The 18,755-nt window shown below is 44.7% G+C and overlaps 2 protein-coding genes across 4 annotated transcripts in view; both read left to right on the forward strand.

Annotated features, from left to right (window-relative positions):
- The window catches only part of LOC104857087 (zinc finger protein 416-like), a 62,289-nt gene extending 55,467 nt beyond the window's left edge, over positions 1 to 6,822 (forward strand). Inside the window, 3 exon segments of the mRNA XM_010616797.3 lie at positions 196 to 234; positions 2,684 to 2,810; positions 4,865 to 6,822. Coding sequence (XP_010615099.2) covers positions 196 to 234; positions 2,684 to 2,810; positions 4,865 to 6,558 — 1,860 coding nt within the window. The 3' untranslated portion in view covers positions 6,559 to 6,822.
- A 2,238-nt stretch (positions 6,823 to 9,060) lies between these two features.
- The window catches only part of LOC104857083 (zinc finger protein 134), a 30,480-nt gene continuing 20,785 nt past the window's right edge, over positions 9,061 to 18,755 (forward strand). The window contains exons 1-4 of one of the 3 annotated variants that reach the window (XM_019206442.2): positions 9,061 to 9,329; positions 9,866 to 9,901; positions 12,175 to 12,301; positions 13,639 to 16,673. In XM_019206442.2, the coding sequence (XP_019061987.1) occupies positions 9,297 to 9,329; positions 9,866 to 9,901; positions 12,175 to 12,301; positions 13,639 to 14,897 (1,455 nt within the window). In that variant the 5' untranslated portion in view covers positions 9,061 to 9,296 and the 3' untranslated portion in view covers positions 14,898 to 16,673. Of the gene's footprint in view, positions 9,330 to 9,865; positions 9,902 to 12,174; positions 12,302 to 13,638 lie in introns of those variants that run through there. The other 2 variants (XM_019206447.2, XM_019206448.2) reach the window with 2 other exon arrangements.

The following is an 18,755-nucleotide window of genomic DNA, read 5'->3' on the forward strand; positions in this document are numbered from 1 at the left end:
GCCGCGCCGGGGCGCTGGCGCCCGAGTGAAGTTTTCAGGAAGCTGCTCCGTATTAGATCGTCCCGGGAGGGAGTGGCCGCCGGGTCCTTGTGGTCGGGGATCAAGGCACCACGCAGTCACCCCGGGGTCGCCGGGCTCTGGGGCTGGGCAGGGGACAAGAAGTGCTCACTGGCCTCTCACTTCCTCTTCCCGCAGCTTCCCGTAACTCCACAAGCGCTGATGGACTTCGCACAGGTCAGTGGAGGTTGTGCCGAGCCCGCGCTGGTACTCGCCTGTTTTGTCACTGGGGCTAATATATTCTGTACTCTTGGCGCTCTTGTAACACTTGGCTCCAAGGACCGAACAGACACTAAACTCAGGACCATATAGCCAGGCTGGTGGCTGCGTGAAGTGGTTTCTATTGCTGGAAACCAGTTGCAGTAAGCCGTGGGAAGGTTATCCCAGGCTTAAATACCAGATGAGTGAATGCTGAAGGAAAGTTTTAGGGAACTCCAGGTCTCCTTTGTTTCTCGTGGAGATTAAAAACTAGAGTGCAAGCCGGGCGTTGTGGCGCAAGCCTGTAATCCCAGCACTCGGGAGGCTGAGGCAGGAGGATCGCTGCGAGTTCGAGACCAGCCTGGGCTACATAGTGAGTTCCAGATCAGTCTCAACTACATAGTGAGACCCTGTCTCAAAAAAAAAAAAGAGGCCATTGGGTCCTTAAGAGTGCACGAGTCAGACCTGTAATGACTCTCAGATGTTGGTGTCTCTTTGGAAATGAGTTGGGCAGTGGGAACTTTGGGTCCCAGGAAGGAGATGATTAGACCTGGGTCCTCACAGGCACCCTGTGGCTACAAAATGTAGAGCAGACTGAGTTTGAGGGTGAGGTAGGAAGGGTGAGGAATCTGCAGTAGTCCAGTGACTGTTGATGGTGGCTGGATCATTGTGTTGGTCATAGAGGTGGTTGTTGTGGATTCTAAATCAGTTTTTAAGTGGGGAGGGCTAGATTTACAGATTTTTGAAGGTGTGAGAGAGTAAGGGAGTTTGTGAAAGCAAGATATTTGGGGTTGACAGAAGTATTGAAGCACCATTAACTGGGATGATTTTTATATTAGGGTCACATCACTGGGGAGATCCCATTTTGTTTTGGGACGTCTTTGGAGTCTGAGATGTTTCAAACAACAGTTAGTTCAGACACGAAATGGATAGTTGACCGTAAAGGACTTGGACTGAGAAGTGGGATAGCTACATTTGCAAAGTGGTGGTCAGTGCTTGCCCAGTGTAGCCTAGGTCACAGTTAGAAAGGGGAGGCCTAGTTTTGCTGGTAATACATTCAGTTGCCCAGGAAAAGAAGGGTGAGGTTAGTACCCGGTCTTATACTCGTATACCTAGTGTTTGTTGTGGGAATCACGAAGACAGATGTGAGAGAGAAGTGGCTCTGAGGAAGGTGTGAGAAAGAGGGCTGACAGGTTGCCAAAGCTCTGAGGAATAAGTGAACATGAGACTCATATGAAAGCCTAGAAGTAACTGAGGCACTGAAGCTAGGATCTGCGCTTATTTTGCACACTTCAGACCCACTGGGATTTTGTAGTAATCTTTGGTGTGTCTGGGGTGTTTCAGTCTCATCTGAGGGAGTCCCTAGGCCTGAGGTAGAGGGCTACCGTGGCCAGGCATTGAGTGAGGAAGGAGAGGAAGACATTATCAGAGATGAGATGTCAGGTGTGGTACAGAGCGCTGTGGGTGTCAGATCTACGGGGGTTCTGGGTGGCAGAATAGTCAGGCAGAGAACCTGCTGTCGTTTGGATATGGCTCGAGTATTCCCCAGAGCTTCATATGTTGAAATGTAATCCTCAGTGTAAAGTATTAGGAGGGCAGAAGCTTAATCTGACTGGTGTTTAGAGGTGGGGGCCTTTGGGAAGAGACTAGAACTAGAGTAAATCTTTAGTAAAGAGATCCATGATTGAGTCCTGATGGTTTTACAAGAAGAGAGACCGTGCACACGTGCCTCCTCTCACGCACATGCTCTTCCCATCTCTGGGTGTATAGTGCTCTGCACTGCCTCGAGTCTGCCATCAAGAAGGCCATTCTAAATAAGGCCTGTAGAACTTCTATCTCCAGAACCATGTGCCAAAATAAATCTCTTTTCTTTATAACGTAGCTTTCCTCGGACACTTTTTTTAGCAATGAATGCAGACTAATTCAGAGGTCTTCAGAGCAAGATAGGGGCTGTGTCTGGCAGTTGAGTCAATCACTGGTCTGGGTGGTACTAGATCCTATGTCAGTTTGGGGAGAGCACCATAGATGCCTGTGGTGTTAGGCAGGAGGGTGGAGGTGGTCACTGGAGTGAGGCTGTGTGGGGTGTGGTAGGTACAAAAGGTAAAATCCACATAGAGGGGAGTGTGAGCTGAAGGACCACGGAGGGCATCAGAATGATGGGTGAGCCTAACTTTTAGACCCTCAGGAAAATTGCCTGACTAGCAGGGATCCAGCCTCGTATACCACTCCCAGAGTTTAGATGACCTCTCCTATTGGGAGGACACAGTGATTGGTGGGACCACAAGGAGAGGGTGGGCATCAGTGCCACCTGTAGCTGCCCAGAGGCGGGGGTTGGGCAAGGAGGTGAGCAGTGGGAACATATGGGAGGATGAACTTGGGGTCCCAGGAGAGAAGCTGATCATGGAAAGATCTGTCCTCACCATGGCAGGATTGTGTGACCTTTGAGGACGTGGCCATTTCCTTCTCCCAGGAAGAGTGGGGGCTTCTTGATGAGACTCAGAGGCTCCTGTACCTCGGTGTGATGCTGGAGAACTTTGCACTTGTAACTTCACTGGGTAAGGCCCCCACACCCACTCTATGCTCTTGAATTGCTTTCTGTCCATCCGCTTTTTGTCTAGAATCAGCTCTGAACTCTCCAGAGCCAGACGTAGACCCTGCAGACTTCCCTAGTCTTGGCATATGTGCCATGGTGTCAGGGATGAGCTGTGTGCCCTACCTGGGAAGCCTGAAATGTGCTACCCCAAAGAATGCAGGAGAGAATCCAGAATTCTTGAGTCTGCCCAGTTGGTTTCACCTTTCTTATCCATAGCTTCTTTGGTTCACAATATCCTCACCTATGTGACTTGATGTCCCAAGTGCCATAACCCATCCTAGGGACCTTGACATTTTTCTGATCAATATTTAGATGGACCATGGGGTGTTTGTGCCAGGATCTTCTTGAAGGATCTTTGTAATGTCCTTTCCTGTGGTCTTTGGTTGCCGAGTGGCATTAGGCCTGTACTAGAGGCTTATGTATCTTCTTTTTCCTTAGCATTTGTTTCACGTGAGTCCCATGTAGTCCTACAAGTAGGGTGTGAGGAGAGCCCTGAACAGGCAGTATGGTTCCAGGAGACACCGGGCCTTAATTAGTGGCAAATGGGGGAAGACATAGCACTTTGTATATTTTTTTGGTTTTGTTTTTTGTTTGTTTTTTTGAGACAGGGTCTTGATGCATACTTTAGGCTGGCCTTGAACTATTGATCCTCTAACCTCAGTCTTCCAAGTGATAGGTTTATAGGTGTGCATGCATTTTAGGCTGTTTCCTAATCCTGTATCCCCCAGACTGGAGCTAATTCCTTTGGGCCCCTGGTTTCTACTTTTTCTTAATTTTATTTGACGCTTTACTGACGTTTCGTCTGCAGCCTCCAGCCTTATGCAGCCCTCACCTTTCTGTCCTTTCTCACCTTTTGAGTCACCTCTTCTTTGCACTGCCCCCGCTACAGTATTTCTTAACACTGACCCACAAACGTGTGTCCGGAGGTGTGCGTCTCCCACTCAATTCTAGTTAAGTTTTCTTGCTGCAGACACTGCTGGCCTTTGGCCCAGCATAGCACACTGATGACAAAGTCCTGCCGAAAGTTGTTGGCAGAGGAACGCATTGGAAGCCCTGCTTGTCCTTCATGTGGTGTGCCCTTGCCTTATGTCCTTTGTCTGGTGAGGCCCCCATTATATGGCTCATAGAAGCCCCATTTCCCTGGGCAGCCCCTTTCCTGCCTTGTGTCTAGCTCCCTCGTCCTCAGAACAATCCACTATAGATTTGTTCCTTGATAGGTACCTGATGAGGCTTCCCCTTTCCTATTTCAAATGCACCTGTGGTTTAACTTACGGAGGTGATTGAATGACAGCACAGAGATGGTAAAGTCAATGACAGAGTTAACTACTTGGGGTGGCATTAGAACACGAACACTACACCAAATGGGGCCATTTGAAGAAGCACTTGGTGGTCGGAGCAGAAAGGACAGAACAGAAACATTAAGCCACACCTTTATTGGAGTTCCTGCGCAAAAGGCAGATCATTGTAAACAGTTTAGGATTCAGTAGTCTGAATAATTTCAGAAGGCTTTGGGGCGAAGTGTCTAGCCTTAGCTGCTGCCAGACCTCAGGATGAGTAGGGCAGAGGACTGTTACATTCTGAAGAATTCAGGCCATATAGAAATACGGTTTGGAATATGGGCTCTGGGTTGATTCATTTGCATTTCAGTGGTCTGCTGAGTCGTCTTGCTCTGAGAGCAGCAGTCTCTTCCCCAGCCAGCAAAATGGTTTTTGATTTGGTAATAGAGTCTTGCTGTATTGCCCAGGCTGTCCCTGAATTCTGAGGTTCAAATGATCCTCCTGTCCCTGCTTTCTGAGTAACTGGGACTGCAGATACTTTTGGAAAAGTTTTTTAAGATATCAGAAAATCAGGCTGGGTTGTAGTTCCATGGTAGAGCACTTGTCTAGCATCCATAAGGCCCTAGTTTAAACCCTAGCACCACACACACACACACACAAAAAGTCACAAAATATTTTTTAAAATAATACACTCCCACCATAGTCAACATTTATTTTATCAGTACTTTTCTGCTTTCAGTTTGTTGGCATGGAATGGAGAACGAAGAGATTCCTTCTGAGCAGGTTTCTGCAGAAGGATCGTCACAGGTCAGAACTCCAGAGAGAAGTCCATCCACCCAGGACACTCACCCCTGTGAAGTTTGTGTCCCAGTCCTAAAAGACATTTTGCAACTGACAGATCAACCTGCACAGAACCCATACTTGATGGATCCACATGCAGACCTTCATCAGGACCAGAACACTCACAGTTCAGAGGAAGTTTTGAAAAGAGCCTTGGACAACACTTCATTGAGGAAGTCAGTGTCAGGAAAGACCTTCACCTGGGGGACAGTTGGAAAGGACTTCTCATCCACATTGGATTTTATCCAGCCTCCATCTGTTTCTAGCTGTGAGAAGTCAGACACAATCACTGAGTTTGGGGAGACCTTTCCTAGTGGAATAAGCCATTATAAGTGGGGTGAATTAAGAAAAGCTTCCAGCCGCAAACATACTTTTGTTCACCACCCAAGAATCTATACTGGAAAAAGGTTTTATGAATCTACCAAATGTGGGAAAGCCTACCACTGCAAGTACTCACTCACTCAGCTTCGGAAAATGCACAATAGAGAAAGGCCTTACGAGTGCAATGACTGTGGGAAATCTTTTAGCCAAACCTCCCACTTGAATGACCACCTCAGAATCCATACTGGAGAAAGACCTTATGAGTGTGATCAGTGTAGAAAATCATTTAGCCAAAGAGCTACCCTTATTAAACATTACAGAGTTCACACTGGAGAAAGGCCCTATGAATGTGGTGAATGTGGAAAATCCTTTAGCCAAAGTTCTAACCTCATTGAACACTGCAGAATTCACACTGGAGAACGGCCTTACGAGTGTGAAGAATGTGGGAAAGCCTTTGGGTCCAAATCCACTCTTGTTCGGCACCAGAGAACTCACACAGGTGAAAAGCCTTATGAGTGTGGTGAATGTGGGAAATTCTTCACACAGAGCCACAGCTTGCTTGAACACCGGATAATTCACACTGGAGCAAGGCCTTATGAGTGTAGCCAGTGTGGAAAATCCTTCGGCCTAAAGTACAGCCTTATTCAACACCAGTTAATTCACAGTGGAGCTAGGCCTTTTGAGTGTGACCAGTGTGGAAAATCCTTTAGCCAAAGGGCAACCCTCAATAAACACCACAAAGTTCACACTGCAGAAAGGCCTTATGAATGTAGGGAATGTGGGAAGGCTTTTATGTTCAAATCCAAACTTGTTCGGCACCAGCGGACACACACTGGAGAAAGGCCTTTTGAGTGCAGCGAGTGTGGGAAATTCTTTAGACAAAGCTACACCCTTGTTGAACACCAGAAAATTCACACTGGATTAAGGCCTTATGAATGTGGTCAGTGCGGGAAGTCCTTTATCCAAAAGTCTGGCCTTATTCAACACCAGGTAGTTCACACTGGAGAAAGGCCTTATGAGTGTGGCAAATGTGGGAAATCTTTTACACAACACTCTGGCCTCATTCTCCACCGAAAATCTCACTCCATGGAGAGGACTCGTGAAGGCAACAAATATGGAGAAGCCTTAGGCTCAAGGTCTAGCATTATTTAACTCCTGAAGGTTCATACTGTGCCTCAGACCTACAGGGAATGTGCTGTTTCATTTTTCAGTGTTAGCTTTTCTGAGGGAACTACTTGCCTGAAGTTAAACCTCATGCTTCCGTATACCTAGCAGAATGAGATTTCCCGAGTTCTCAGTTTGATGAGGCCTAGGGGAGGTGCTGTTCCTATTCTAAACAATCCAAGGCCCTTGCCGGTGTTCCGTCACTGTCACTTTTTCTGGTCGAAGCCATTTTCCTCTGTTACCTTGCACCGTTGTCAGTTGCCTCAGCGTGCTAAAGAAAATAAAATGCTTATTTCCTAGAGGAAGTCTTAAACAGCCTGGGCCTTTAGTGGGAGTTCATTCCTTTTTCTGACTTAATTAAAATGTACGTATGACCCATTTGTTACTTGACGGTTCAATCTGCAGCTTGCTAGATGCCTCCAGGAATGGCTGACCTTCATGAAGATTCTTGGTCTCATGTGACCTTTGTGGTTGACTTTCACAGCCTTCCATTCACCAGCCAGTAACTCAGCATCAGACTGCTCTGGTTTGTGCCCTAATAAGTGCTTCATTATTGAAATGTAGCTGCAATATTTGGAGTATTCAGTTTTTGATGGGAGTGGAGCTGTGTTAGAGGACCAACAGTTTTTCACTTTGTATTTCAGTTGGGACATAGAGGCAAAAACTAGTTCTCATTTGTCATCCTTTGGTCCACTTTTCTCTGCTGACTTAGGAGGATGTTACAGCCCTGATCTGTGCCCCCCATGCTTCTTTTTAGTGAAATGAGGTCACTATGAGGGCCAGTGTAGCTCAGTCGTAGAGTACGTACCTAACATGCACAAAGCTTTGGGTTTAATGCCATCACTGACAGGAGTGTGTTACTATGGAGTCAGTTACTGTAGTGCTTCTAAGAAGAGCAGTTTATCCAGTTCTCACCTGCTGCCACATAATTTCCCATGCTGTTGAGAGGAAGCTTTCCCCATTCTACAAGGAAGACATGTCTATCTGTTTATAGTCATTCCATAGAGGGTTTCACTCAAGCATGAGCTATAATTGGTACAGAAATACTAAATGTGATTAATCAAGTAGAAAGTGGAGGACCCTGCGGTAAGAGAAGAGGACTGTGACTCTTGTAAAAGTGCTCCCACGAATCTGGTGACTGGCTGTGTCTTTGTTTCTATGAAATGGCATACATTCACATGGTCTGCATGTAGTAGGTACATGCTGGTTTAGAGAGAACCACCTCATCCTGCAGATGCAATGATGAAATGATACATATTATGACACACCTTGGCACAAATGGAAGTTCCTATAGGATGTTCAGTGCAACTACTGGGGGAGATAATCATAAGAAGCCTTGGTCATGGACACCTTGACTTAGAAATAATAGCATCTCCTGTTTTCCAAAAGCCTGTGTGTTAAAGGCTTTGTCCCCAGCTCTGGATGCTCCTAGGAGACTATTTAATGCAGGATATGGGCAAGATCTTAGGAAGTTAAGCCATTATCTTGTTGAAGGACCTTCACTCTTCTTTCTGCCATCAGGTGATTACCACATACTCCAATGGGTACAAAGCAGCAGGGCTAACAGTCATGGACTGCACACTCTGAAAATGTGAGCCTAAGTTTTCAATATGATTATCTCAGGTATTTTTGTTGTAATAAGTGAAACTAACACCACAACCTAAACATCCCAACGTGTTACTGAAATGACTATGCCAGAAGGTTAGTGACTCAGTAAATGCTGTTTAGTAACCTGATCAAGTTTTCAGTTTGAAAACATCTGCATACATAATTCAGTACTGAAGCATGTGTATTTCTTGAAAAAGAAAGTCTCACAATATATTGATAGAAATTATTTTACATGGAAATAATCACTCTCACACTTTCTAATGAGGTCAGATGAATGTACACCATCTTTATCCTTTATTTCCATATTACTTTTCACTTTTGTCCCTCTGGATGACTTAGTTCAGCTCGTGGACACCTGTTTTGTCTTCTCACCAACAGCCTGAGGAAAGGAGATGTTAACTCGATCTTATGTAGGAACCTGGGGAGGCAGATGGTGGAATCAACCAGTCGGTACACTGAGAGAGCTATATGCGTGCAAATGGCACCTCTGTAGAAAACAGGAGAGGGATGGCAAGTCAGGGGCCAGGGCTGAGGAAATAGATATTAAGAAGAGCGTGGAAATCAAGACACCCAGAGTACCCCAGGTGGGTTCCTACGGCCTGAATCCACCCATAGCCCCACAAGCCAAGTCCCCACCACTACCAGCTCAGGCCGCAGAGCACTTGGTTCGTCGCTGCCCTTATCGGGCCGGTGGTACCGTCACGCGGTGCCCTCAGGTCTTCCCTAGAGACCTTATTCTACCTCAGGAGCCACCAGCCTGGGCCAACGGCTGGGTAGGAAAACAAAAGAGCAGTTCATGAAAACTATAGCCCAAGCAGCACTCGGAAGTAACGAGAAAGGGGAGCCACGGCACCCGCCCTAGGCGATGCCAGACCAAAAGGCTTGACGTCATTTCCGGGCACTCCTGAAGAAGGGGCTCCTCCGCGCCTGGCCCGGCACAGGCAGGCGGGAACTACGCTACCCAGAATGCCGTGGGAATGACGCCGAGCCAATGAGCCTCCCAAGCGGCGCTTCCGCGTTCCGGTCGAGGCCCGGCTGGGTCAGGGCTGTCGCCGCGGCGCACGTTTTTACCGTGTCTGTATCCATCTGCGCCATCCGAACGGCGAGAGCCCTTTGTCTGGCGGGAGGTGGCCACAGTGGAAGGCGCTCGGAAGGTGTTGCCTCTCCGAATCCCCGCCAGCGGCTGGGCTAGGGCGGCTGCTGCCCACTTGTCTGCCACAGGCGGTCCGCCGAGTCCGATGGCTGCGGTCACGTCCAGCGGCGCGGCTCAGGTGAGCGCCCACCCGCTTTCACTTCACTCTAGCCATAAAGCCCGCAGAGCGGATCGGCTTAGAGCTCTTGAGGTAGATGGCTGTGTCCAGTGCAGTAGGAGTTTGTAGCTGGATTTCCATTCCTAGCAAAATGACGGGTATCAAGTGAGACAGGCAGGGGCCGTGATGTATGGAAATTCTTGGAGGTCGATCGAGCCGGTGACATTCGTGTCTACTATGACAAGGTGATGTGTTCATGGCACCGGGGACCATGGTTGCACACATAAGATTTACATGCTCTGAGTTGAACTTTTAAAATTTTCTCCAAAAACTCGTCACTGTTAGAAAGGCGGATGATAACTTCGCCTCACTGAAAAGGTTGAGTCCTTGTTTAAGGCCCGCAGCTAGTCATAGCCCTGACGTGGGAAGCCTGAGGCTGAGATGTAATGTCAGCATCCACAGGTAACCTTGCTTCAGCCTCCGTGTCAGAAGAAGGAACCTTGAGCTTCAGAGCTTTGCAGTGATATCTTTTTGTCATGATCTCCCTCTTCTTGCAGGTTTCTATGACTGCAGAAGTGTGCATGGGCCAACAGGTGAGTAGTGAATGTCTCAGGCCCCCACTGGTGCACCCACCTTGGGGAATTTGTGGATAGCATCCCTTGGCACTTTTCCACTCTTTGCCCTGAGGACCCTTAAAAAACCCAAGCCTAGGATCCTGGTTCTAAATTAGGGGTTATTTGGATTAATAGTTCCTCTTGGTGGCAGACAGTGGGATGGAATATAAAAGAAAGTTGTGTCAGACATAAGTAATGCTTGAGGGTAACGCAGAACTGGTTCATGGGTCACCAAGTCTTCTATCTTGGGGGAACTGAAAGCATGGCAAGACTCAAATTTAGAGTGATTCTCAGAAGCTGTCTCTTTGGGAGGTCATGGAAGAGAAGAGGCAGGTTGATCTGTTGCTAGTCTCATCAACCTCCATGTTACTGTAGCATGTGTAGTCATATTGGTACAAGTCATGCTGGTGTGAGGGAGACACTAGTATGGTCCAGGTGAGTGTTGATGAGGCTGGGTCAGTGTGGTGGTTGTGGAAGTGGAAGAATCTGTAGGATTTTGGGTTCACTTTTAATTTAAGGCTGCCTAGATATTTAAGATTTTGAGGGTAAGAGAGAACCATAGTAAAGCATTACTCCAAGCCTTTTAGGTTTAGTATCTAGAGGGCTAGAAGATTGAGCAGTGGAATTTAAAGTTGGTAGTAAAGTTAATTTTTATTGGTGATGCCAATTTTGCTTTTAGCTGCCTTCTGTCTAAGAAGTTTCAATGTGTTTTTTGTGGCAATGTCAAGTGATGGCTGGTGATGTGGGTCAGGGATTTCTGAAGTGGTTTAAAATGGACACATCTAAAAACTGGTAGTCAGTGTTGGGCATACGACCTAGTTATGTGTTACAATTGGGAAGAGTTACAGTCATCACGGTGGCAATGGTGTTAGTAGCCCATGAGAAGGAGAGTGTGGCTATGTCCAGGTCTTGTACTTGAACATTTGGATACAAGTGGTGAACATCACAAACTGTGTGGAGAGAAATGGCCATGGGAAAGGTAGGGAATAGAGGATTAGCTGGCCAGTGGCCAAGGATTCTGAGGAATAAGGGACATAAAGCAGTCACCGAGACAGAAGATGACACTGGGGCCAGTATTGAATGTTTTTATTGCCCCCAAATTTTGGAATTGTAATCTTGGCGCAGTAGTATTAAGAAGTGGGACCTTTGAGAGGTAATGAGGTAATGAGGATAGAGCCCTTGTAGGGTTGGTAATCCCTTGTAAGAATAGACCAGAGAACTAGCTTATGCTGTTTCCACTACGTGAGGATACAACAGCAGGTTGGCTGTCCACAGCTGGAAGAGGACCCTCACCAGAACTTGACCATGCCAGTACTCTAACCTCAGATTTACAGTCTCTAGATCTGTGAGAAAATTTTTTTTGTTGTTGATAAGCCACCAATGTTTCATATTTTATTACAGCAGCCCATACTGACTTAATGCGCCGGGGGTAGTGGTTAGTCACCATGCTGCAAACTCAGCAGGATTTTGTTGTGACCCTAGGTGTTTCAGTCTAGTGGGTGGGTAAGTTTAGGGGTACAAGTGTTCCACTGAATCTGGGGAAGAGAGCCACTGAGAATGAATGAAGAGAAGGCTGTGACTGATGAGAAGAAATCAAAATCTCTAGAATTAGACTAAAAAGTGTCAGATCCATAGGAGGTTCTGGGTAGCTGAAGTTAAAGCAAGAAGCAGAGTTATTCAGGAAGCCCTTAGGAGCAGAATCTTGCATTATTTCTGACATCAAGGACCACTGGAGGTCTAGGGTACTACTGGATCCTGTTTGAATTTGTGAATTGCTCTCTGAATGCCACATGCTAAGTAGGTAGGGAGGACAGGGAGATGAGTAAAGTGTGGAGCCGGGATTTGGAGATTCCTGCGGAAGGGAGTCTGTATGAGCACGTGGTCCCGAGAGTAATATGCTCATTGAGAAGGAATATGAACAGAGAAGGACCTAGGCCTCTGGCATTAAGGGCATAGTGGTGAAGGGGATCTCACATGTGGTTGTGCTCCATGTGGAGGAATCGTACGACAAGAGGAGTGACAGCCTTACATGTCAAATCCAAAGTTTAGATGCTGTCTTTCTGCCCACCTGCCTGTTTGTAGAATACAGTAATCATGGGATAATTATAAGAGGAGCCCATCAGCGGCAGCAGGGCGTGATATTCCTCTCGTGGAATGTAGGCAGGAGGGTCACAGAGAATTGATGTATAGATAAATGAACCTGGGGTCCTTGGAGAAATGGATTGTGGAGTGACCTGTCCCCATCATGGCAGGGCTGTGTGACCTTTGAGGATGTTGCCGTTTATTTCTCATGGGAAGAATGGAGACTTCTTGATGAGGCTCAGAGGCTCCTGTATTTCAATGTGATGCTGCAGAACTTTGCACTTACAAGCTCACTGGGTAAGGTTTTCTCATTCACCTTAGTTTCTGTCCTCATTTATCTTAGAAGCAGGTTCGTCCTGTCCACAGCTAGAGATTGTGTGTGTCTTAACTTCTCCACATCTGTAGCCTGTGTGCTGTGTGTGGCAGCACTGAGTTGTGTACAACACCACAAGGAGTGCACTTCCTGAACTGCCTCTCCTCACACCTTCTGCCACATCTGCAGAGAAACCCAGGCGTGGAAGTCAAGTATTTCCGGTCAGACAAATGGATCTTGTCTTACCTGCTTTGTCCCTGCCTGTGGAATCAGAATCTGAAATCATAACACCTTGTATCACAGGTTCCCTCCTTCTCTTAGCTGACTTCTTTTGCCTGCCTGGGGCAGGATTGTAGACCTTATCTTGGTCCATACTTACACGATGTTCTTATTACACTGTCCTTTTTTGCTTTTTAAGTATAATGTTTTCTTTCCTGTGATCTATTGTGTACTGAGATGCTTTTTATCCATACAGACCACTTACTTGTTTTATCTTCTCATTCTTCTGGATCTTGCTTTGTGCTGGTGCCATGTAGTGACACTGATTAGAATGTGGGGAGAAACCTAGTTTTTTCAGAAAATGATTACGGTTTCAGAGGCAGCCTGGGCCTGGTGAAAGGCAAATAGATGAAGCCATGACATCTGGAAAGTTTTCAAATCATAAAAGAAAATCATCCCATGTCCCCCAGTGTTTTGGTGCAAATGTGCCCAGCCAAACCTTATACGTACATTTTCTTTACCACATGTGACACTTTTCTGGTTTATCATTTGATCTTTGACTTCTGGTGCATGGCACACTGTGTTTTTGGTTTCCCACCTGTTCTTCTGTGGAACTCCTTTTGTGATGTTTTCTAGCACAGCCTCACACATACTGTCTGGTGAAGCATACACATATCCATGCATAAACCTGAACACTTGATACTCAAATGCAGTTGGATTTTCCTGGGTTTAGATACAACCAACCTGCATGTGTTGGCTACCAGCAGGCAAGGTGCTGCTGGAAATTGTGTCATGAGATCTGGATGTTTTGAGGTTGCTCAAAGATAACTGTATGAGTGCAGTGTCATAGCAGTTTAAGGCTATTGGTGAAGTACTTTGTTGAAGACCCTGTGATCTGTTCCATCCTGTGTCCTTCATCTGGTAATGCCTCCCCAATTCTGTGAATTTTAGGACTCCATTATTGCCATACAACCTCTTTTTCAACCTGCCTTCAGCTCCCTTAACCTCAGTAAAATTACAGAATCATTCTTTGGAGAAAGTATTGGGCTTTCTCCTTCAAACATAAGCAACATACATTTTATCAGTAATTCTCTGCTTTCAGGTTGTGGGCATGGACTAGAGGATGCAGAGACATCTTCTGAACAGATGGTTTCTGTAGCAGTGTCACAGGCTCAGACTTTTAAGTCCGGTCCATCCATACAGAAGACCTGCCTTTGTGAACATTGGGTCCCAGGTCTGCAAGACATTTTGAACCTAGCTGATCCACTGGCACAGAAACCCAAGGGTGGGACATGTATAACCCTTCACAACAAAAAACATCACAGTACAAAGAAGCCCTTCAATAGGGGTATTGACATTGTCTCATATTTGAAATGCTGCCTATTCCGCATGTCAGGAAAGCCCTCCCCCTGCTGGGAGATGGAGAAGGACCTTCCAGCCATGTTGAGCCTTCTCACGTTCCTCACCTTCCCTAGCAGTGAGAAGCCCAACACGGTCATCGAAGGTGGAAAGGACATTCATAATCATAAAAGTCTTAAGTCAGAAGAATGCAAGAAATCTAATTACAATCACACTGTTCACCACTCAAGATATGCTACTGGAAAAAAGCTTTATGAGTGCAGCAAATGTGGAAAAGCCTTCTGTGGAAAATACTCACTTGATCAGCACCAAAGAATCCATACTGGAGAAAAGCCTTGGGAGTGCAGTGAATGTGGGAAATTCTTTAGCCAAACCTCCCACCTGAATGATCATCGGAGAATCCACTCTGGAGAAAGACCTTATGAATGCAATGAATGTGGAAAATTATTTAGACAAAATTCCAGCCTTATTGACCACCAGAAAATTCATACTGGAGCAAGGCCTTATGAGTGTGACAAGTGTGGGAAATCCTTCAGCCAAAAAGCCACCCTTGTTAAACACCAAAGAGTTCACACTGGAGAAAGACCTTACAAGTGTATTGAATGTGGCAACTCTTTTAGTCAAAGTGCCATTCTTAACCAACATCAAAGAATTCACACTGGAGCAAAGCCTTATGAGTGTGGCCAGTGTGGGAAATCCTTTAGCCAAAAAGCTACTCTTATTAAACACCAGAGAGTTCACACTGGAGAAAGGCCCTATAAGTGTGGTGAATGTGGGAAATGCTTTAGCCAAAGCTCCATTCTTATTCAGCATCAGAGAATTCATACTGGCGTAAGACCCTATGAGTGTGGGCAGTGTGGAAAATCTTTTAGTCAAAAGTCTGGCCTCATTCAACACCAGGTAGTCCACACTGGGGAAAGGCCTTATGAGTGTGACACATGTGGGAATTCCTTTAGCCAGTGCTCTAGTCTCATTCACCACCAAAAATGTCACAGTATGTAGGGACCTCATGATAGCTGTAATGTGAAGTCTTCAGCCCAGCGCCTAACACATTTAGCTGTTGCATTTGGCTCTTACAAATCCACACTTGGGAGAGGCCTTCAACCTGTAGGAAATGTCTTTTTTCAGTATTAGGTCAACAGAGCACCATCGTTAAGTGAACCAGTTGCTTGAGTGTGAAACATATTTCCAAACATGTACAGGAGTGAGATTCCCCATGAGTTCTAAGTATGAGGGAGGTTTACTGGAGCTGATATTGCACATTCTAAGCTGACTATGGCTATACGATAGTTTTAGCACTGTCAGTTTCTCTGGAAAAAGCCATCTTCTGTGACCTTGCACAGTGCAGATGTCACCCCAGCATTCTAAGGAAATCCAATGTGTGCTTAAACACCCTAGTCCTTTAGGGACAATTTGGTCCTTTTTCTGGCTGATTAAAATACATCTAACCCAATTTTTACCAATACTATTCAGTCTGCACTCTGCTAGTGGCTTCAAGGAATGACCTAGCTTTTTGGAAAAGTTTTTTAATCAGTCTCACACGAGAGGTTAATTTTTCCAGCCTTCCATTCACTAACTGGTAACTGCATGCTTCACATTGCTCTGGTTTGTGCATTAATAAATAAATGCCTTACTGTGACAGCTACCGTTAATGTCAGGGTTTATTTTAGCATGTGGGGAAGCTGGAAAGACTGTTCTGTTTGTATGAAAGGATAGTGTTCACGGGTGTCTCAACTTTTGTGCCTTCCTATAGGGACAGAATAACCACAAAGTAGTTTTCATTCTGGTTTTGCTCAAGTTTGCATTGCTGTCCAAGATAGCCTAGGGAACGTGCAAGGATTTTGTTGTCCTAATTTGTGGCTTGGATGCCTACACTTTTCTGTGAGACTAAAAATCATACCGGGAGAGGTCAGCTGTTGTGGCAAGTTGGGGGAACAGAATGAATTTGCTCTATTGTTCCTAAGGATGTCTTAACACTACTCAGCACATGAGCTTCTCACAGTGTTGTACAGGGACCTTTTCTTCCTGATGTCATTCAGCCCATATTTTTTTGACACTTACGATGACAACCAGATATAAACTATAATTGTTGCAGAAATACTGCTCGGATCAACCTGAAGCAAACCAGGTGGAATGTGCTTCTTGTAAAAGTGCGTCCACGAGTCTTCCAGTTACAGCTCGTGATTATTCACATGACCTAGAGATCTGTGTGTGTCCAGTCACCGAGGTCATTGTCAGAGGTTAAAAATTCTGTGGGTTCTTGTCTTTTTGAGTTATTTTCCCCATCACCATTGATGTAGAGGTGAGAGAGGATGGAGGTCATGGTGGTCTTGTAGTCCTGGGAAGTAGCTTTTGAGATCCAGCCAGTGTTCATTGTTTGACAGCATTTCTCCTACGTTGAAGTATGGTTGCCCTTCCCTATGTATGAGAACAGAGATATTGTTTTCAACATTGGGTTAACATGCCTTCTGGTTTTGAGAAAATAATTTAGATTTTTCATTTTGAATCATTTTTAAATTAAGCTTATTGATGTACAAACAACATGTGTGATCTATGCTATGTAATCTGAGGAGTTGTGACAAAAACTCATGAACCATCGTAATAATAATCACAGACATGTCTGTGGTTTATCTTATGCCCTGTTGTAATATCTCCTTGCCTTCCTAGGTTTGCAAATGTAGTAGTTTTCATTCATAAGAGGGAAATTTGCGTGTGAAATCATAAAATGTTTATTCTTTTGATAGTTTTCACACTACATGATTACTTTTTTTTTTGGTTTTTTTTGAGACAGGGTCTCACTATGTAGTGAGACTGACATGGAACTCACTATGTAGCTCAGGCTGGTCTTGAACTCACAACAATCCTCCTGCCTCAGCCTCCCGAGTGCTGGGATTACAGGCGTGCGCCACCACACCCGGCCTACATGATTACTTTGAAATTCATTGCTACTGCTTATGTTCATCATTGTTTTTTACTGAGTAGTATTTGATTCTATGAATATGCCACTGTTCATTTCTTATTGGCAGTTGGCTTGTTTTTTCCTATTTTATACTATTAACATAAAAATATATGTAGTTTTATTATTTCTCCTATGTTAGTACTTTGTCTTATGTGAATGTTTCACTTTTTAGGTAACTGTCAGGCTTACGTAAGTTGATGGTATTCCTATGAACGGTATTCAAGGGCTGATAAAAATAAATGATGTCGGGCTGGGGATTTAGCTCAGTGTTGCTGCTGCCTGCCTCAAGCTCAAGATCCCAAGTTCGATCCCGGGTACCAAAAGAAAATATAAATAGATAAAGAAGTAATATGTTTAAATTGTTACAGTAAAAGGTACAATGCTCTTAATCCCCCTCAAAATACTTGCCTCACTTTGAACACATTCCATCATTTTTGTCACTTTCTGAAAGTAACAATATCTTTTACTCTAGCAATTTTTAATATTTAAATATTCACCATACTTTCTGTTCATACTGTTCTACCATCACTCCTCCCCACCCCCCTTTCCCAAATGGTTTTGCTGTGTAGTTAAGCCCGTGCTAGAACTCATTACATAACCCAAGCTGGCCTCAAACTCACAGTGATCCTCCTGCCTCAGCCTCCTGAGTGCTAGAATTACAGGCATTGCCACCATGCTTGGCTGATCCTCTACATTCTTCCTGTGGTAGTTTAATTTGAACTGTTTACGTAGGTAAATAATAGCGTATCACTGTAGTTTTCATTATATTTTCTAATGTTTCATGGTTTTGAGCATCTTTTCATGTTTCTTTGCTGCCTGTTTAAGCTCTCACTCTCATTCAGATCAGGGCTGGAACGGTCAACAATAATTCAGTTCTTCATCAGTCATATCTGTGAGCGTTGTGCTTGTATGACATCAACAAGCAGCACCAACTCCTGCTCTGTTTTCCAAATGTGTGATGCCTCCTAATATCTCCAAAAGGATCATTAAAGGAAAGCTTGCTTTCCTCTAAAATTATATCTGGAGTTTGAGGGCATCCAACTTGCTACAAATACCTTTAGACTCAATAATAGCAATTTCTTGTGTCCAAGTGATGTAAGATTCTTATCCCAGTGAACCTGAGGAAGGAGGTGTCATGTATATATTGCGTAAGTACTTTCTTTTTTTTCCTTATCTTTATTATTTTATTTTTTAGAATTAATTTTATTGGTACATTTTGGACATACACAATGATCATATTCATCATAGGGAATTCATTTTATTATGTATTTATTTATTTTTGGTACTGGGGATCAAACTTGGATCCTTGTGCTTGTGAGGCAGGCAGTGGCACCACTGAGCTAAATCCCCAGCCCATCATAGGGAATTTATACCTGTACCTAATATAGCTTAATTTTTCCCCATTATTCTCTCCTCCCTTTAGTATTTCTTCCCCATCCCATTTACAAAACTTTGTTTCTATAATTTTCCTTCTTTTTTAAAATTTTTATTCCTATTCTCTCTTCCCCTTCTCCCTTCCTTTATTCCCCTTCCCATTTGAGTATTTTCTTCCTACTTCGCAATATCTATTATATATTTTACTTCTTATTTACCCTTTAGACTTCTCACACTAGACAAACTGTGATATATAAACTTGTGTCTCATTTATTTCACTTAAAATTATGTTCTCAAGGTAATCCACTTTCCTAAAACTGTCTTGTGTTTCATTTTTTATGGTAGTGCAGTACTCCGCTGAGCATTAATACATCATTTTCTTCTTCTAGTCATCGATTGATGGGCTGTTTCCAAGGTTTAGCTATCATAAATTGTGTGACTATAAACATGGGTGTGCGTATATTGCTGTGGTGTGATACTTTTAACTCTTCTGGAAAATACCAAGAAGAGGAATAACTAAGTCAAAT

This window comes from Fukomys damarensis, unplaced genomic scaffold (assembly GCF_012274545.1).
Source record: "Fukomys damarensis isolate Sample0158 unplaced genomic scaffold, DMR_v1.0_HiC HiC_scaffold_19, whole genome shotgun sequence".
Taxonomy (NCBI): Eukaryota; Metazoa; Chordata; class Mammalia; order Rodentia; family Bathyergidae; genus Fukomys; species Fukomys damarensis.